The sequence below is a fragment of the Molossus molossus genome, unplaced genomic scaffold (assembly GCF_014108415.1).
Source record: "Molossus molossus isolate mMolMol1 unplaced genomic scaffold, mMolMol1.p scaffold_m16_p_20, whole genome shotgun sequence".
In the NCBI taxonomy this organism is placed as follows: Eukaryota; Metazoa; Chordata; class Mammalia; order Chiroptera; family Molossidae; genus Molossus; species Molossus molossus.
Genome location: NW_023425356.1, coordinates 27,125,745 through 27,146,511, shown reverse-complemented (window position 1 = coordinate 27,146,511; position 20,767 = coordinate 27,125,745). Strand labels below are relative to the sequence as shown.

The 20,767-nt window shown below is 42.1% G+C and overlaps 1 protein-coding gene across 4 annotated transcripts; it reads right to left on the bottom strand.

The window, feature by feature from the left end:
- Positions 1–1,714: 1,714 nt before the first annotated feature.
- On the bottom strand, positions 1,715–16,580 carry FCRL1 (Fc receptor like 1). 4 transcript variants are annotated; one of them, XM_036272824.1, is made up of 11 exons: positions 16,478–16,580; positions 12,848–12,975; positions 9,580–9,849; positions 8,165–8,452; positions 7,712–7,990; positions 7,256–7,369; positions 5,896–5,923; positions 4,811–4,893; positions 4,517–4,588; positions 3,627–3,658; positions 1,715–2,730 (listed from the first exon to the last, which is right to left on the bottom strand). In XM_036272824.1, the coding sequence occupies exons 3-11, from the start codon at positions 9,800–9,802 to the stop codon at positions 2,551–2,553; spliced, it is 1,299 nt and encodes a 432-aa protein (XP_036128717.1). In that variant the 5' UTR covers positions 9,803–9,849; positions 12,848–12,975; positions 16,478–16,580; the 3' UTR covers positions 1,715–2,550. The 4 variants fall into 4 exon arrangements, with proteins under 4 accessions (XP_036128717.1, XP_036128714.1, XP_036128715.1 ...); XM_036272821.1 differs by having other exon boundaries at positions 12,955–12,975; positions 16,478–16,541; XM_036272822.1 differs by having other exon boundaries at positions 3,627–3,655; positions 12,955–12,975; positions 16,478–16,541.
- Positions 16,581–20,767: the final 4,187 nt, after the last annotated feature.

Below are 20,767 nucleotides of genomic sequence, written 5' to 3'. Positions count from 1 at the left end.
CCACTCTATCTGTACAAAAAAAAAACAATGATTATAAGGATGTTCAAGGAACTTAGTGAGAACTTCAACAGCACAGAAAAGAATGTTAAAATCATAAAAAAGAACCAGTTGGAAATGAAGGATATACTCACTGAAATGAAGAATAATATACAGAAAATCAACAGTAGAGAAGATGAAACTGAGAATCAAATCAGTGATTTGGAATATAAGGAATTAAAAAACACCCAGTCAGCCCCGGCCAGTTTGGCTCAGCAGTTAGAGCGTCAGCCTGCAGTCCAGAGAGACCCAGCTTCGGTTCCCACTAAGGGCATGTACATTGGATGCGGTTTGTCCCCGGCTTTGGTTGGGTCGTGCTGGTGGCAATCACTCAATGTGTCCCTTTCACATCGATGTTTCTCTCTCTCTTTCTCTTTCTTCCACTCTATCTGAACAAAAATGGAAAAATGTCCTCGGGTGAGGATAAAAAAAAAAAAAAAAAACCCAATCAGAACAGCAAAAAATACTCCAATAAATTAGGGAAATTAGGGTAGTATAAGGAGCCTCTGGGACTACTTCAAGCATATAAACATTCCCATCATGAGGGTGTTGGAAGGAGAAGAGAGGGAGCAAAAAATTGAAAACCTATCTGAAAAAATAATAACATAAAACTCCCCTAACATGGTGAAGAAAATAGACATACAAGTTCAGGAAGCACATAGAGTCTTGAATAAGAGGAACTCAAAGAGGCCCACATCAAGACTCATCATAATCAAAATACAAATGTTAGACACAAAAAATCTTTAAAGCAGCAAGGAAAAAGCAGTTAGTTACCTACAAGGGAACTCCCATAAGACTGTCAGCCAAATTCTCAACAGAAACTTTGCAGGCCAGAAGGGATTGGCAAGAAATGTTCAAAGTGATGAAAAGCAAGGACCTACAACCAAGATTACTCTACCCAGCATAGCTATCATTTAGAATTGAAGGACATATAAAGGGCTTCCCAGACAAGAAAGAGCTAAAAGAGTTTATCACCACCAAACCAGTATTACATGAAATGTTAAAGGGTCTTCTTTAAGGAAAAAAGGATAACATGAATAATAAAGTGGCAATAAATACATAGCTCTCAAAAATTATTGCAGAAAATAAAAAATCAACAAATATACAAAACTGGTTAAAACATTACTGAGCAGGATGCTCTAAATTTTGCGCAACAAAGAAGAGAATAAGGTAGTCTCCCATAATTTCAGAGAGATAGGTAGAATGGCATTTTGTAAGAACACTGACAGAATTCAGAATCCGAGGCCGTTTCTGAGTTTATTATATAATTGTCATTTTATATTTATTATATGTGTACATTGGTATGTTTGCCTGTATGGTAGCATTTTCAACTTTAAAAAATATTTCATGATATTTTGTTAAATAGGTATATTTCTAAATATTTATATATTTACAAGTATGTATAAATGTTTGTACAAAAACAGAGAAATCTCTGCGGAGCTGTGATTTTTAACAATGCTCAATTTCTTTTTTTATCCTCACCTGAGGACATTTTTTGCATTTAGATAAGCTGGAGGGAGAGAGGGGGGAAGAGAGACAGAGAAACTTCGATGTGAGAGAGACACATCGACTGGTTGCTACCCACACAACTTCAACCGGGGCTGGGGACAAACTGCAACCAAGGTACATGACCTTAGCGCGAACCGAACTCGGGTCTCTCTGGTCCATGGGCCAACGCTCTAACCGCTGAGCCAAACCGGCCAGGGCAACAGTGCTCAGTTTCTAACAATGGGTACCACGTGTGGTGGTAGATTATAGGGAAGACTTTAATTTCTTATTGTTTATGCTTCAAATTGTCATAATTTATAAGAGTTATCAAATGATTGACTTAAAATTAAAATATAAATTCCAAGCCATATTATCACTTTGGATGTGGTGACACAAATATATATCATTGTAAATCTAGATTGGCTTGTGCATACAAATATGCTAAAATCGAGTATAACTGCAAAAATGTCTTATGTAACTTTGTTTCAATTCTAATTTGGTAACAGTGACTTCAAATGTTATGAATCACATATTTTATGGAGAAACAGGATGATTAATGTATATGGCAGGTCTGGAGTTCAGTACCATCTGAGCAGAAAAAGCACTTGGACAAGATGATAGACACAGCTCTGTATGGAGCAATCCCACAAAATCGCTAACCTTTGGTTTTGTGCACACTAAGTGTCACTGTCCCTCTTCCCCAAAGTCCTAAGTTTTTTTTATGTTATCCTGTTTCCTCTTAGGAAAAGAAGTTAGAGCACAGTTTGACCTGTGCCTAAAGGAACCAGCAAGAATCAGGTTCTGGTAATAAAGCCCTTCCCACTCCTGCATTCATGTTGGTTCTCTTGGGTGATCTCTCCAGGGCTTGAGCCAACTTCACTTTACAATAGATGTAGCAATCGTCTCTTGGAGGAAAGCACCTGAGTGAGCATACTGGAAAGCTATTCCCCAGAATCTCTGAAGAATATACTGGTTCTGAGGCATGGGGTCATAGATGGTTTATAAAGAGCAGAATCTTCCATAACTTTACACATCATTTTCATAGTCCACATCATTTTCATAGTCCACATCATTTCCATAGTCCACATCATTTTCATAGTCCACATCATTTTCATAGTCCACATCATTTTCATAGTCCACATCATTTTCATAGTCCACATCCATAGCACGTGCATTCTTCAGCCCAGAATAGATGACAGAGGGGTCCTAGAAGCAAAGGCACAGGGGTAGGGCCAGAGCCGGGAAGACAAGTAGAATATGCCTCCCTCAGTTCTCTTTCCCAATCGCATGAATGCTTTCTATTATGGTATGCCACACGTCGCATGAGTACTGGACGACTGCGGCCCTAAGGGCAGCATTTTCAAATAGTCTGCATTTTACTAGTGGGCCACAGAGGTGTGAACTGGAACTGATCCAAACATACATGGCCTTCTCTCATTCTTATGGGCCATTGTTAGGCAGTTCCATGGGCTGTCAATTTTTTAAGAATGTCAAAAGTTTGTATTCATAAACTAAATTTAGCATGCCACTGAAGTTTACCAAGGATTTGAATTCTGTCCTGAGATATTTGACTGTCACACCACACTTGACAAAATTACAAAGCACCTACTGTTCTTGCATACATGCAGAATTGGAATTTCTGCATTTTATGAAAGCATTTTTGTACCATCAGTAATGTCATAAATTCAAAGTTTAGAAATTACTGATTTTTCATCATAAAAATCACTGTTTAGCTTATTCATTTAGATTTCTATGTGTTTTTTGGTTGATCTTACAGAACAAAATTATATATGTAGGGCTCAACAGTATTCCAGTGTAAAGAATTTTAAATAAAAATTTTAGACTAGGTATACACTACTATTTAGTCCCCAATAATCCACATATCCATGGCTAAAAGATATGTATGTATATGTAAGCCTCCCAAATTTCCTTATACGGTGACACTTTGTTGTTATAACTAAATGTTTATATCCCCAGTGTGTGAGAAGATAGATTGTGGGCTCTTTTGTTTTTCCTCAGGTGGCCACAGTTTAAGAAGCATGAGAACCACACCCCAGAAGAAAAAGAGCATAGAGGAAAGAATTGTAGGAATTCCAACTCACCTTATCCTCAGTCTGTGTGTTCAGGGATTCTGCTGTGGAGGAAAAGCCATGTGCTATGAGATTCCACTTACACAGAACATCCTTCACTAAATGTGTTCTAATGAAGGCTTCTTCCTCTCCTGTCTATTGCTCATGGATTTATTTCTATTAATATTGTGTCTCACTTTTCTTCCTATCACAAATATACTTCCCTTATTCTGCAGAGAAAAATTAACAGCCTGGGGGGAGGAGGATAAGTAGGTTCCTTCTAGTATTTATACCTCTCAGCATTTCTGGGCCTACCATAACTAGATAAGACAACAGTAGCGCCCTGGCCAGTTTGGCTCAGCGGTTAGAGCGTCGGCCTGCGGTCCAGAGAGACCCGGGTTCAGTTCCCGCTAAGGGCACGTACTTCGGTTGCAGTTTGTCCCCGGCACTGGTTGGTCGTGCGGGTGGCAGCCACTCGATGTGTCCCTTCACGTCGATGTTTCTCTCTCTCTCTCCCTTCCTCTCTCTCCCTCCCACTCTATCTGTACAAAAAATGGAAAAATATCCTCGGGCGAGGATAAAAAAAAAAAAAAGACAACAGTAGCAACTAGGCAGCTGCATTGGGGTGGTACAGGGAGTGCATAGGCAGGTCAAAGAAGACAGGCAGAAGCCACCATCTCCAGTGCTTCCATCTGACTGCAGAGTGAGACAGACACTCCACAGTCAGGCCAAGTTGGCATCAGCACTGAGTTCTACTCAAGGCAGGGTCCAGACCAAAGCCCGGCCTTCAAACAGGTACAATAGTGACCACTGTCCGCTTCAACAGTAAAAGCAACAACACAAAAGAGCACTGCTATGCACAGCCATTTCTCGGTTCCAGGAAAGACAAAATTCAGAGAAAAATTCACGTCCTCATGTCTTACCTGCTGCTGATTGCCATTCCTGTTGCACAGAGTACACCAAAGAATAAACCTCATTTCCACTTACAACATTCACTGAAAGAAAAAAAAAGAAGGCATCATGACACACTCCCTTCTTCCCACCATTTAAATGGCTTCATACATAACACCTATCTTGGCCATGAAGACAGATGATTCACCTATTTGGAAAGGTGGTTGGAGCACAGAAGGGTCAGGTTTGACTAGTAGACGTCACCCCATTGCCTCTTCCCCAGCTCTCTCTGCCTATTTTTGTCTCAGTCGTTTAGGAAACCTCACCATTTCCATATGCAGGATGTGGTTGCACTGGGGTAGTTGAGTTCAGGATTGTGAATTCTTGAGGTTCAGGGCTGGGAAGGCTCCTGCAAACAGAAATGCATACTATCTACCTGGGGTAGCATTCCAGGTGTCCCCGACATTGCTATCTGGGATTACGAGTAAGACAATGAGAGAAGCGTGTTAGGGTCCTTAGTGGAATAGTAATGTCTGTGACAATTAGCAGTCAACACAGCTGTATGGTAGAAGCCACAGCCCTATACATGGGCTGAGTAAGGCTTTGCAGAGTATCACTAGGGTATATATTCCATGAGTGTAAGGTCTTTATCTGACTGGCTCACTGTGGTATTACCCACACCCATAATAGTGCCATTCACATTACAGGTGCTCAATAAATACGAAATGAAGAAATATTGACTTACTCCAGATGGAAATCATTTTGCTAGGTAGAACAAGTGTCTTGAGGAAAGAAAAGAAAATAATTGCCTTGGTGTGTACATGTACCACTGAAAGAGAGCTACTCTGATTTGGAAAAAAATATTTTTGTTGGCATAAACAATAACATGCTATAAAAACATATCAACTAAATATTGATATCCCCAGATGAATGTAGTTTAAAAATCTTTTCTAAATTCCTAAAGAACTTTATCATAAAAATTTTCAGTATGTTGATTACTCTCTGGCCTGTGTTACAGAAATGTGTGTTTATCTTAACTCTTCTATACTTGAAAATTTGTACATATTTTCAGGTCTTTCAGTGCTCAATAGAATGACTCACAGACCCTCAGATATTGGTTAATTGATTGAATGAATGCATAAAATGGGTCAAAGTAATGTAACTTTCTTATTCTACAGATTTAGTGAAGGAGGTAAATTAGGAAGAATGATGAAAGGATTTAAATTAATGTGTTAATATGTAAATGAAGAGGACTAGCAGGTGAATATTCAGTTATCAGTGAGGGAACTATGTAGTGAAAGTTTGGGACATGATAAAAATATGAAAAAAGCTCTTGAGAGAGGACAACTTAATTGCTATACAATAAATTTTTCTACACTGTCAACGCAGACAGAGAAAACAGAGGCCTCACCTGAGTGGTTCCTTGGCTGAACGTCTTCCTAAAAATCAAACAGATGAGCACACATGTCAATGGAGAAACTCTTTTTATCCATTTTTTCAGGCAGTGCTTGTGCGGAGAATGTTTTTTGTGCCAGTGTGCCTGTCACAAGATGCCCCTGTATGCCCAAAGAACATCCTGGCAGTCATTCGGGCAGATCCTTCATTTTGCAGATGAGGAGACTCAGGTCTAAAAGAGTTAAGTGAGCTTCTCAACGACAGTAAATACCAAAGCTAATACGTGAGCTCAAGCCTCTGAACCTTCACCCCTATTCTATTTTTTGCTTCTGATCTTACAACCACACCACCTAATTTTACCATGACAAGACCCCTCAGGAGCGGGCACTGCTGCAACCACATCAGAGATGTGGCGAGGTTCCCAAAGATACAGAAAAAGCTTGTAATTTAAATGAGAATCTCACATTGTCTGCTTTTGCCCCATCTCCAACTTGATCAGTGGAGAACGAGAAACCAAAATTACATGTACAAAGCAATATTTAATTAGCAAAGGTGAAAAAGTACAAAACTAAAAACCTCATACTCTGATGAATAATAATAGAAGAGAATTGTAGGCTGTGTGGGCAGGTGAAGCCCCAAGGTGAAAACTGGAAGAGATCCAGCAACGAGCAGAGTGTGTGGATGTGTGGACAAGCATGTCAGTGGGGAGAAAGCATGTGATTGTAATCTAAGGTGCATAAGAATTAATGCATTGACTTTACTTGGGAGATGCCAAGCTATACTGGAACTTGTCATTGTATTTTTTTCCAGTAGCTAATCAGTTATTTAGAGTTACATTTTTGTATAAAAATTAAATCACAGAGCCCTGGCTGGTTTGGCTCAGTTGTTAGAGCGTTGGCCTGCGGTCCAGAGAGACCCGGGTTCAGTTCCCGCTAAGGGCATGTACCTCGGTGCAGTTTGTCCCCGGCCCTGGCTGGGTTGTGTGGGTGGCAACCACTTGATGTGTCCCTTTCACGTTGATGTGTCTCTCTCTCTCTCTCTTCTTCTTCTCTCTCCCTCCCACTCTATCTGAGCAAAGAGCAGAAAAAAAGTCCTCGTGTAAAGATTAAAAAAAAAAAAGTCATTGAAAATTAAATCACAAAGCACTAGATATCAACTGGATTTCAATTGGTAATACAAAGGGATAGAGAACCTGACTAACAACATTGCACTACTTTAATAGATGGCCTTCTCATGCTGGGAGTTGTAAGCAGATCTGTAGGCAGGGTGACTAACAGGCTATATTCATTCTTTTTAGTATATGTGACACAAATGTAGCCTATTTCAATGAAAACAAAGTTCACAGTAACAACATCCCAATCTCTATAAATACTAACCTGTTTTTCTCTTGTGCCAACAGTAAAACAATAAGACCACAGTGATGAGAACAGGGATGCCGATCAACGCTTCAAAGATTACTGAAGTAAGTTTTAGTCTGTCTTCTGTAGGCACTGAGGAGAGAAACCTGTTCATGAGCTGCCAACGAGGACTTCAGTTTGGAGAGCAGACATCTTGAGTGTGCATTGAGGCCAAGGTCTGCCCTTTACAGGGGTGAGGGGTTGTGAGACTTATTTATCTAGAGACTTGCAGCTTTTCACATGATGGAAAAAAAAAGAGATGCGCCCAGTGCTTATGTCCTCCATCCCCTCAGATACATCTCCTAGGACAGCACCACCCACTTGGAACCCCATCTTTGGTAACACAGCAGCAAAAACACTGTGAGGTCAGTGAAACTCTCCCAGGATGCTGAGAAAGAGACATTGACCAAGACTGTGCTATAGCCAGAGCTATACCTGTGATGTTGAGTGACACCACCTCACTGCGCTGGGCCCCCAGGCCATTGCTGGCCTCACAGGAATAGTTTCCAAAATGTTCTGTCGTCAAAGAGAGGTTGAAGGATGCTCCTCCTCCGAATAGGGCTGAGCTGTTTCCCAGAGCGACATCCTCGTGGTAGAACTGGTACAGGATTGGAGGAGAGCCTCTCCAGGCTTCACAGCGAAGCTCCACCACATCCCCCTCCACACTCTGGGCCCCAGGAGCCTTGAGGGTGAGGACAGGGCGAGACACTGGAACTGACAGAGATAGTGGAATGTCTGAGAGGGTGTCTGATAATGTGACAGAGTCATAATCTCTTCCCACAGGGGCTCAGAGCCACTGAACTTCCTCAGGATGCCCCAAAGGAACAGGGACCCTGAATCTTCCCAATCTGTGACATGGTGACTGCGCTGAAGGGTAGTGGAACTTACTTCTGACAGTGATGCTCACTAGCCCGCTGAGACTGGGGCCATGGCCATTGTCAGCTGCGCAGTAATATTTATCAGCATCACTTTCTTTCACCGTAGGAATTTCAAACTTCGCTGTTAGTGAACGCTGGGTCTTCACTTCCAGGTTTAAACCCAGGGACCCTTTGTACCAGAAGAAGGTGATGTCTCCTGTTCCCCCAGTGACCAGACAGACAAAAACCAGCTTCTCTCCCTCCATCACATGTCCTCCTGGAGGCTGTGTCTCCAACCTCACATTATAGACAGGAATTCCTGCAAAAACACAAAATGAAACATGAGAGCCCTATATAGAGAGAGTTTCGGGGACAGGAGTAGGTGTGACTATCCTGAAAAACTGGGGGGGGGGGCTTGGATAAAGTCAATAACGTATATAGTTTAATTGTGGGGGGGGCAATATTTCTGCTGATTTGAAATTGGCATTATTTGGGTTGATGGAATTGGCATTGTTTGGGTTGATGGAATTGGCACTGTTTGGGTTGATGGAATTGGCATTGTTTGGGTTGATGCCAGTAGGGTAAGAACGGCACCATAATTTTACTACGGAGGATGTGGCATCACCTCCCTCCCTAAGACAATGGACCTTCCAGAACCTGATACCTCAAACGCTAATTTTTCAAGGCACAAAAGCATATTGGTTAATATTCCGTGTTGCAAATCAAACTGCCTGGGTTTGAATGATGCTTTCACTCTGTGCTAGAACAGTACCTGCTGTCTAGTTGTGTGTGTGTGTGTGCATGTGTGTATGTGTGTGTGTGTGTGTGTGTGTGTTTCACCATCACCAATGTTGAGTTTTGAGCAAGTCTGCGAAAGCCCAGGCTTCTGGAGAACATCTGCCTTATGGCACAATGGATACATCTTTGTTCGAGAATGAAAGGATATCAGAAGCATCGACCCTGACTTGCAATAACATTATTTAGAATCAGAAAACACCCCCTTTTCTATGTTTAAAAACCAGGCCCCTGCATAAGCCCTTCTTTAATAGCCTATTCCACAAACCCTTCTCTACAACCTCAGTCATCGTTCTCTCTTCTCTGATTATTATTAATAATCAACCTTATACACCACCACCACATATTTCACCATAGTCGTTTAGAGTGCTGATTGAGCATCAGCTACTTGTAATGAGGGACCATGTATTCTACAGATATTCTCTCCACAGTCTTCAGCAGAGTGAAGACATACAATAAGTTTTTCTAAATATTCTTCTGCTCGCTTGAATGGGAATAGCAAGGGGAAGGGGAGATCTCTTAAGCACTCTGATAAAGAAGCTCAGGTACAGCTACTATTTCTACAGCAGCAAAACAGAACAGTCAGCAAAGCCCAGACTCATGCCCTCCTTAGTACACCCCCACCCAGCAGAGGACCCCACTGGCACTCACTCTGCACATGTATGTGGGTACCCCTGCTCCTTAGGACTTTACGTTGAGCTATCCGTGCTTCACACCAGTAGGACCCTGAATCTTCCCTCCTCGTGGCAGTGATCTGGAACTTCGGGGAGTTGTTACAGTTCTGCCCCAGGGGAGAGTCTTCTTTGAAGAAGCAGAACTGGAGCTGGACATATAACTTCTGTGGAATGGGTTGGGTCTTACAGGTCAGGGTCATTGAGTTCCCCTCTATGGGCTGAGAAGGGCTGACTGTCAAACGCAGCACTAGAGAGAAGGATTGAACACATATTCCAGGGCAATGAAGTTCAGAGTTCCTGGTAAGAGTAACTTTGTATTCTCAGCATTTGAAACAAGATTGAGAACCAGTGAACTGGAAACACAGACCTCCCTGACATCACCACCCACAACTGGTCCACCAGCTTTCTTTTTGCCAACTGCTCGCCCCCCAACACATCCTGCAACTGTGTAGCATCGCCTCCTACCACAAGGCAACCCTTACCTTTGACTTGGTTCTGACTCACTGAAGTTTCTATACATGAGCTAAGAGCACTTTTTTTTTTTTTTGGTAACTGTCACTGAAGCTGGCACTGGAGAAGATGAAGCTTGAAGTTTTAGGAAAAGTGAATGTATTTCATCCATCCTTGTTGTAAGTCATATTGGTTATTTTCTTCTGTTTCCTTTCCCCTGACATCTCAGACTGTCTCATTCAAAGACAAAATATGAGACCTGGAAGATCTGGGAAAGACTTAGAGAAATTCAATTCCTTCCTTACTGATTCTCTTTTGCCCTTATTATTGCTAAGGAAAGGAGCAGGCATGTACTTGCTTGGAAATGCCTTCGATCCACACATCTACACAACCTGTGCTCTGAGACTTCTTTACAAAACCCTTTAGAAACCATGTTGATAAGGAGAAAATTTAATCCACATCTTAAGCCTCAGGGATGTATTTGGAGGGGATGCCGTAGGGGCTTTTTCCTGGATGAGGTGAAGGTGGTTCTGGTTATATTCTGCTTCCGCCTTATCTCCTTACGGTGAGAAGAGAAAGAAGTTTTTCTTAAAATTCTTAAATTTTTTTCCAATAGCAGAGGCTCTAAGAGTTGAATGAACAAATACCTGAAGGGCCAGTGCTATCAGGGAGTTTGCTGTTTTGTGGGCTGCTGCATCTTTAATTCACCATATAAAAATGCCATGTGGTCTAGATCACTGAGAGGTTATTTCTGGTTTAATATCTGTAATCCTTTTTTGTTCCATTATTGATTTTAGAGAGAGAGGAAGTGAGAGGGAGAGAGAGACAGAATTATCTATGAAAGAAAACATCGATTGGCCACCTCCTGCATGACCCCCACTGGGGATCAGACCCATAACCTGGGCTTATGTCCTGACCGGGAATCAAACCAGCAACCTCTTGATGCTCAACTACTGAGCCACACCGGCTGGACAATGTCTGTAATCCTTTACACTGGAATGCTTTACCCTGGAATGTTGAAAATATCTGTTCTAGCCCTGACCGGTTTGGCTCAGCGGTTAGAGCATTGGCCCGCAGACCAATGAGTCGGGTTCAATTCCGGTCAAGGGCACGTACCTTGGTTGAGGTTGGTCCCCAGACCTGGTTGGAGTCACACAGAAGGCAGTTGGTGTGTCTCTCTCACATGGATACTTCTCTCTCTCTCCCTCTCTCTTCCTCCCTTCCACTCTATCTGAACAAAAATGGAAAAAAAATATCCTCAAGTGAGAATTAAAAAAAAGAAAAAGAAAAAAATCATTTCCAAAATGGTACTAGAACATTTGCTCTGTGCGGGATGCCCTGCACATTGGAGTCACTTTCTCTCCTTGGAAAGTGCAGTCCCCAGAGGAATGAGGAGCAGCACAGCGTTAGGGTCTGAGCAGAAAGGGGATGAAAAAGTGTATCTGGGCACTGTGGCCCGCTTTTCTGCATGAGCCTGGGTTAGGGATGGAGTAGAGCATCGGAAACAGCAGTGAGCAAGGCTTTAGAGCTCAGTCTCACAGCTCCGAGCTTATTTCCAATAATTCTTAGGCACAGAGACTATGTGGAAAATTTCTAGTGGCAGAAGCCTTGTTTCATCATCCTGGATGTGGCTTTTGGACTTGTGCTTGGGCTAGGATTCAGCACAGGCATGCCTTTGCAGAGTAAAAACGGGGCCAAGAACAGGACGTCATGGCACTGACACGAGGCATGAGTTAGACTTGGACAAACATCAAGTGAGAAACCCAGCAGGGGTTGGTTCTGAATATCTCTCGTCATAGAAATCCCTAATCCCATGTTCCCTCGCTGCACATGCAGCCTGTGTTCTTGGTGTGACAGGATAACCTCTTTTACTCCTGTGTTTAGTATTTTATGTACAAAAAAAAAAAAAAAAAGAGTTCTGACACATATTAGATTTAAACACACTATAGTGAACTATTTCTTCTGGGGGAAAATTGCCTCCTCTCTTCATCTGGTAAAGGTAAGACATTAAATGAGGATCAGAATAATAAGTAAGTTTGAATAAATCAGAGTCTAGTATGCCTGTGTGGCTCAGTGGTTGGGCATCAACCCACGCACCAGAGGTCACCGGTTCGATTCCCAGTCAGGGCACACGCAGGTGGGGGGCATGCAGGAGGCGGCCGATTGATGTTCTCTCTCATCGATGTTTCTATCTCTCTCTCCTTCTCCCTTCCTCTCTCTTAAATCAACAAAGAAAAAATATTGTTTAGAAAATATCAGAGCCTGAGGGAGAAAATGCACCAGGGTGACTGCTGTGGCAGCATAACAGAGCTTCAGGCTGTTGGGAGTCAGCAGCACACTTTTCTTTTTGGTCCGTGCCCTTAGCGGGAACCGAACCTGGGACTCTGGTTTGCAGGCCGACGCTCCAGCCGCTGAGCCGAACCCGCCAGGGCCAGTAACACTCTTTTATTTTGCACATGGCCCAAGGATTGGCTGTAATGTTGTTCTCCATGGATGTGTGATTGACATTTCCTTTATCACTCCTGGTGTAGCACCCAGCTAGGGAACACGCGGGGTCCTTGGAGTCCCTGAGGCCGTGAGGGCAGAGATCCTTCTAAAATCCATCTTTGATACCCACAACTTCTGTGTGCAAACCGCATCTCCCTAAGCTGGGACTTGCCAGAAAAAAAAAGACTATCATTGTGAGAAGGTCAGACCAACACCTGCTCCCCTGGCTGAGCAGACAAGTATCAGATGCAGAAACTAGTGTGAACACAAACAGCCTAAACTCAAATGAGCCGCTGTTATTTATATACCTCAGTAGCTGTCACCAGATGTCAGACAGCCATCCACAGGCCTCCGGTGTTGGCCCAGGTATTGAGACACCCAGAGACCATGAAGAAGAAAGGGAAGTGCAACTCACCGGTTGGTTCACAGAGTTGAGCTGGGAGAGAATTCAGCAGAGATCAGTACAGAACATCAAATCCCAAACATACGCAGTTTAATCTTCCAAAGAGCTTTCCCAACAGACCTTTCTTCCTTTGTGCCCTCCCCACATCCCTCCCTTCCCCTCTCCTTTTCTCTTTCTCTCTTCTTACCTCTCTCCTTCTCTTCTTTCCTCCATTCCTCCTAATTGCCCCTTTCCCTCCTCCCTTCCTTTCTTACTTTTTTATCCTCACCTGAGGATATTTTTGCATTTATCTTCAGATAGAGTGGGAGGGAGAGAGGGGGGAAGAGAGAGAGAGAGAAACATCAATGTGAGAGAGACACATCGACTGGTTGCCACCCACACAACCCCAACCGGGGCCGGGGACAAACTGCAACCGAGGTACGTGCCCTTAGCAGGAACTGAACCCAGGACTCTCTGGTCTGTGGGCAACGCTCTAACCACTGAGCAAACTGTCCAGGGTCCTTCCTTCTTTCAGTCCGTTCCTTTTCTCACATTCCACATCACCTACAAAACACCTGCCCACAAAACAACACATAAAGCAGTTTTCACTAACTTCTCTCATTTATAATTACAAGACAGTGCCTTTATTTTATAACCACTTATAAAACATAGTAAATGCTCCCTTCTTCAAACCTGTCCTTCTCACCCCCTCCCCTCACAGGTGCGGATGATCCAGCCCTGCACTAGCTGACTCACGGCAGCAGCAGTCAGGGGAGGACGGTGGACAGGCTTCGGCTCAAGACACGATAACACTGAAACTAAGTTCTGTGGGAAGGGCCAGCTCTGCACACAGATGGCATGGATTGGAGTCCTGGCTCTTCCGCTGACAAGCTGTGTCACCTGAGAACAATGTTTCGTCTCTCTATGCTTTAGTTTCCTTTTCTGTAAAATGGAGATAATAACAGACCTGCCTCATAGAGTTCTGTGAGAATTCAGTGGGTTGACATCCATAAAATGCTTAGAATAGTGCCTAGAATTTATTTAACATCCAATTATCATCGATTATTATTATCATTGATTTAAGCCCATGTTTAGTCTGAGATGCCTTCTCTTTTTTTTCCCTAGGTTAAATGCTTATTTAAGTGATGAGTTCCTCAGGCAAAAGAAGAAAATTAATAAAGTTTAACATAAAAGTTACATTTTCTAGTCATCTATACAACAAGTTCTATATGCTAGGCATTGTATACAGTACTTGTGTTACAGGAGTAAAAATGAATGGTAGTCTTTGCTGTCAAAATATTTACAGTATAGTCAGGCCAGTGTGGCTCAGTGGTTGAGCATCGACCCATGCACCAAGAGGTCACCAGTTCGATTCCCGGTCAGGGCACATGCCCAGGTTGCGGACTCGATCCCCAGTGGGGGCGCATTCAGGAGGTGTCCACTCGATGTTATCTCTCTTTGATGTTTCTGTCTCTCTCTCCCTCTCCCTTCCTATCTCAAAAATCAATAAAGAAAAAAAAATTTTTTTAATAAAACTAAATATATGACAGACTTCAAAGAGTGGTTAGTGCCATAGGAAAAATGAATCAGAGAAATAAGTTACTGATTATCTTATGATAGTCTTGACTATTTAGGTAGATGTCAATCGCATAGAAACCTAAATGAAATTCGAGTGAAAGTACTGAGTATTCGGAAATGATCGTTTCTGGCAGAGACAGCTGCTTCAAAGACAATAAGAAGGCATAATCTTTTCCAAGAGGACTAAGAAGGCAAGTGCATCTGGGCTTAACTAGGTGGCCTGACCGTAGTTGACACATTGGTGTGTGAGAATTAATCAGGAGCCAGTCATGAAGGGATTTCTGGACTTGGTAATAGTTTGGGATTTTGTTTTAGATATTCTGGGAGCCATGGACAGTTCTGACTTATTTTACATTTGTAAATCACTCTTAGAGTGTAAGAAGAATAAACTGCAGCCATACAAGGGAAGCAGGGAGAACCCTAGTGGGAGTTAAGTCTGAAAAGTGAGCATAATCATGGCTCAGGTTAAGTCGTCTCTGTGCTGTGAAATGGCCATATTTCAGTATAAATTTTGAAAGGGGGGAGAGAGATGAAGGTGTCTGCAAGGGAGTATTGTAATGGACTACAGAATCTAAGCCAATTGCTGTGAGAAGTGAGGATGGAGAATGTAGTAATTGACAACGGAAAAGTAACCCTGGGGAGTGGAAGACGTGTTGGAGATGGAGCATCAGAAAACGTGAGCTGGGCCCTGGCCGGTTTGGCTCAGCGGTTAGAGCATCGGCCTGCGGTCCTGAGAGACCCGGGTTCGGTTCCCGATAAGGGCACGTACCTCGGTTGCAGTTTGTCCCCGGCCCTGGTCGGTTGTGCGGGTGGCAGCCACTCGATGTGTCCCTTTCACATCGATGTTTCTCTCTCTTTCTCTGTTCCTCTCTCTCCCTCCCACTCTACCTGAACAAAAAATGGAAAAATGTCCTCGGGTGAGGATAAAAAAAAGAAAAAGAAAAAGAAAAGAAAATGTGAGCTGGAGATACAGCATATTAAGTGGGGGAGGGCAGATGCTGACAATTAGGATTTTGGAAATAGGGCAGTTGTTGGTAATGTTCTCAGGTTTGATGGTAAGAATGGGAGGTCATGAAGAGATAAAGAAAAATAATGTCAACAGAAGGGCAAAGAACTGAGAGACCAATTTGTTGAATAATTTATCTTTGTGGTTATAGAAAATAGCAAAAAACAAAATCATCGATTAAAAGTAGATACACAGCCCTGGCTGGTTCAGCTCCGTGGTTAGAGCATCGGCCCATGGACCAAAAAGTCATAGATTCAAGTCAAGAGCACGAACCTCAGTTGTGGTTCAGTCCCCGGCCCTGGTTGGGGTCGTGCAGGGAGGCAACAAATCAATCTGTCTCTCTCACACTGATGTGTCTTTCTCTCTCTCTCTCTTTCTCCTTCACACTCTATCTGAAGATAAACAAAAAAATATCCTCAGGTGAGGATTAAAAAAAAAAGAAAGAAGTAGAAAGACAGATAGTGAACACATCCTATGAGATAAAAACTAAAATAATAATTTTCTTTAAAAACATCTGGCTTGCCCTGGCCGGTTTGGCTCAGCGGTTAGAGCGTCGGCCTGCAGTCCTGAGAGACCCGGGTTCGGTTCCCGCTAAGGGCACGTACCTCGGTTGCAGTCTGTCCCCGGCCCTGGTCAGTTGTGCGGGTGGCAGCCACTCGATGTGTCCCTTTCACGTCGATGTTTCTCTCTCTCTCTGTTCCTCTCCCCCCCCCCCCCACTCTACCTGAACAAAGAATGGAAAAATGTCCTCGGGTGAGAATAAAAAAAAATAAATAAAATAAATAAAAACATCTGGCTTTCCTGTAGCTACCATTTTCTGCCTAACTCTGAGCCCTCAGTTGCAAGGAGAGAGCTAAGCATCCGTGACCATAGCCAGGCAGAAAATTACTCCTGAGAAGTCCCTCAGCTCTTCAGGAGACACAGCCCCGGTGTGATGGAATCCCATTCTTTGTTCTGAGTTGTTCTACTCACCACCGATCAACAGCAAGAGCTTCAGCAGCATGAGGACAACAGCAGGAATGTAATTGGAGATGCGCTCTCATCAAAACCAGAATTTACCTCCGAGCGAAGAGGCAGTGGTTTGTCAGATGTTTGAGGAAGTCGGGGTCGGAAGTCACCCTGCCGCACAAGTTTACAAAAATAGAAGAAGAAATGAGAGTCCTCCAAGGGCCAATTTCCACTTTCTATTCTGGCTGAGAAAATGAAAGTTCGTTCTTTCTTTCTTTCTTTCTTTCTTTCTTTCTTTCTTTCTTTCTTTCTTTCTTTCTAATAGAAAGACCTACTTTATTATTCTTTTCTCTTTTTTAAATTTATTTATTTATTTTTTTGTTACAGATGTTTCTCCTTTTTTACCCCATTGGCACCCCCCTCCCCACCCCACCCCCACCCCGTCCCCAGCTTTGTTGTCCATGTCTATTGGTTATGTATACATGCATATAAGTTCTGTGGTTTACCTCTACCCCACCCCCACCCCACCCCTCTTCTGAGGGATGTCAGTCTGTGCCCTACTTCCATATTTCTGGGTCTACTGTATTCCTCAGACTGTTATGTTCATTATATTCCGTGGTATTTGTCTTTTTCTGCTTGGCTTATTTCACTTAGGATAATGCTTTCCAGGTCCCTCCATGTCGTCTCAAAGGATAAGAGATCTTTCTTTCTTACCGCTGCATAGTACTCCACTGTGTATATGTACCACAGCTTTTTTATCCATTCGTCTACTGATGGACACTTGGGCTGTTTCCAGATCTTAGCTATTGTAAACAGTGCTGCTATGAACATGGGGGTACATATATTCTTCCTGATGGGTGTTTCAGGCTTCTTAGGGTATATTCCTAGAAGCGGGATCACTGGGTCAAATGGACGTTCAATTTTTAATTTTTTGAGGTAACACCATATTGTTTCCCATAGTGGCTGCACCAGTCTGCATTCCCACCAGCAGTGTACTAGAGTCCCCTTTTCTCCACACCCTCGCCAACACTTGTTGTTTGATGATTTGTTGATGGCAGCCATTCTGACAGGTGTGAGGTGATACCTCATTGTTGTTTTAATTGAAAGCTGTTTCTTTCTACAGTTTCATTTAATTTCCACAACTGGGAGATAATGCACATTAATGCACAGATTCTCCTTCAAGAACTCAGGCATGTCAAAGGAAATGTTCCAAAGGCAGTTTCTGACTTTGAGGATAGTGTGTATCAGGCTATGGTCCTGCTGAAATTCAAATTGTGTGCTTTTCACCTTTAATAAGGATATCTCCTTGATTATGTCTAATCAGCACATTGTTTTGTTTCTCAGCAGCTCTGTTTTAGCCACACTACGCCAACATTTCATTAAGCCAGGGACGAACGGGCTGTCACACAGGTTACGTGGTGTCTAACAGTTGTTACATATGCTATTCCTAAAATACAAGCTTTCATATATAAACTTTCAGTATACCAATAAGTAAGGATGAAACAGCTGAAAAACAAAATAATGGGAAATCACAACCTGGGAGATTTTTGAAAATGAAATACAGGAAACATGCATATGCAAATTAGCTCTAGGTCTCTGGGGTGAGTTCCATTATCAGTAACCCTGAGCACTTGTACTATTGTTCCTCCATTCACCCTACATCATGACACCTGTAACGTCTCCATCGTTTCCCTTAGCACGTTCGGGCTACCAGTTCTTGGTACTTGACCCTGTGTATAATTCAGATTATCGATTAGCAGAGTATAAGCCATCTTACTGTTTAACATTTTAAAGTATTTTAGTACCTAAGAGTAAGAAGAACCAGACAATGTGTGGAAGCTAAGCTACTAGACAATATGAGAAGATGCCATATAGTAATCACATCTAAGTTCAAGTATCGAGTCCAAAGAAAAAGATTGAGAAAATAAATAAGTAGTCAGTGATATGCTAAAAAAAAAAAAAAAAAAAAAAAAAAAAAAAAAAAAAAACTGGAGGAAAGAGGTAGCAATGTTGGGAACCACATCAAAGTTCTCCAAGAAATTGTCAAAAAGAGGTCAGCCACAGCTTTGTTTTCTGATGTGGGAAAGCCTATGTTTGTCTAGGTTTTTTTGTTGTTGTTGTTTCTAGTTTATAAGTTTAGGACCAAGACGGAAAATTTTTGCAATGAGAAATCTGGAGTCCTCCAAACTCATAATGTATATAAGATATGATTTTGCATACACTCTGCTATTTCACAACTCTATCCTGTATAATGTGTGAGCCTTTACAGTTTCTTCAGATTAAAATACCTTTTTCTCCTTCCAGGGGTTTAAAGGCTGTGCATTATTTGTTAATCTCTCACACTTTTATTTTTATAGCATAATAATTGATGTATACATACTAATAAATATAACATAAATATAAATTATTTTTAAGCTACATTAAATAAAACACTGTGAACCCACACACAAAGATTCTAATGAGGTAAATAGGGATAAAATCTACTTCAGGAGGGGTAAGTCAAAAGGTGTACCACTAGGAAGGAAACGAATATGAAATAATTGTATCCCTGGGGCTCCAAAATCAGGATAAGAATTTTTACAAGAGGATGGATCTGGAGCTTCTGTTGGGAAATCAACACCTTTTGCTCCATGGAGCAGCGATGAGGGCAGAGGCCTTTTCAGAACTCAGATGCAAGAGTTCGGAGAATAAAGTAGCGTAGCATGATGCAGGTAGGAAATCTATAACGGTCACGTCATATCTAACGATCTGGGGCTTGCCTTCGGTAGGGGAAGCTATAATAATTAGCTTTCGTGTGTCAAAATGACTGAGCCGTGGTTCCCAGACTTGATTTCCAAGCAGACATGGTTTCCAAAATGACTACATGCTTCCTGTGTAGTCCAAAAGAGGAATCTTCATTCCTATATATTACGGATTTTTAAAATGTGGCCCACGGAGGAGAAGAAATTTGTTTCGATTACTGCTTCCAAGTATTGGCTCCCTTCTTATAAGATACATATGGTCAGATTACTTGCTTAAGTATCCTTTGAAAGAAGTAAATGTTCTTGATTCACTAGATTTTAGATTTTGGCTTGGCTGTATGACATGCTTTGGTAAATGGAATAAAGGCTTTTGCTGCATCCAAGCGGAAACTTAATTGTAGTTGTATGGTTTGACTTTGCTGCTCCTTCAGTCCACTTCTCCAGAGTGAGAAGACAGAGAATACTTAAATTCAACCCACAGCCTGGAGCCAAGCCAAGCTGAGGCCGGCTGAGCTCAGCAAAACCTTAGCTGACCTGCAGCCCTTAGTTAGCCTGGGAAAGAAATAAAAGTTTGCATGGTAAGCCATGAGACCTTGATGTGCTTTGTAACCACAGCAAAAGCTAGCACTGTTAGTTACACAACAGATGTGTGACTCATTGCTAATATTCATCATCACTTTGATTTGATTGTCAAATTAATATTAATTATTTATGTATTGGATTTCCACTATGGACTATTAGTGGTACACGTGCTCTACTCATGTTTCTATAAAAGGGAGATTTTCTCTCCTACCTAGGACGAAAATTGTCAAGGATATGTGGTTTATTTGATTGATACATTTAGAAGAAGCAATTGGGTATCTTGGCTTGGTGCCACCCTGGAAACTGCCAGGCTTCAGCATGCTCTAATTTCTCATCATCCATACAGAAGGGATCTGCTTCAGAGCACATGGCTGTCTAGACTGCCTGTGTCAGAATGATAAATCTGTCTTGTATAGTAATGAGTTATGAAAACCCACTGAGGCCACACAGCTAAGTCACTTCCTCCACAGTAATTTTTATTGGCGAGAAAAATTAAAGTGTGATTCTCTCTATATGACTCCTTTTACTCTCAATTTGTTTCAAACTTAAGTGAATAAAAAAGGGGTGTTATCTTCTGGTCTCTGAAAATGACTGTAAGTATCATGCACTATACTATATGCTGAGTATACAGGGAGAGGGGAAAAGTGCATGTTCCTTAAGTGCCAAGAATTCACAGTGTGACAGGGAATAAATACATATATGCAAACAAAACACAGAGAAGTGTAATAAACATGATGATTGAAATAGTCATAGGTATAGAGGTAACATAGAGAGGAATCTATTTGAACTAACATCAGGAAAGGGCAGTAGTATGGAACACAGCAAAGCTATCCAGAGGATGTGATGTCTGAGTTGAGTTTCCAAGGATGAATAGGAGTTCGGTCAGCTATCTAGGTAGGGAAGCACACTCTAGACAGAGCAAAGCATGAAAAGGGATAAAATCATGAAACACTGAGGCATTTCACTGAGATATTTATAGTTAAATCTTGTT

Bases quoted from the DNA above. Each gene is read 5' to 3' on its own strand.
- FCRL1 (XM_036272821.1), bottom strand. From the start codon at position 16,508: ATGCTGCTGAAGCTCTTGCTGTTGATCGGTG. The intron at 7,370-7,711 runs GTATAGCTCTGG...TTCTCTCCTCAG, and splicing joins GGTGTCACTCAACATCACAG to TGCCTACAGAAGACAGACTA. The intron at 5,924-7,255 runs GTTAGTATTTAT...TTTGATTTTTAG, and splicing joins TTGGCACAAGAGAAAAACAG to GAAGACGTTCAGCCAAGGAA.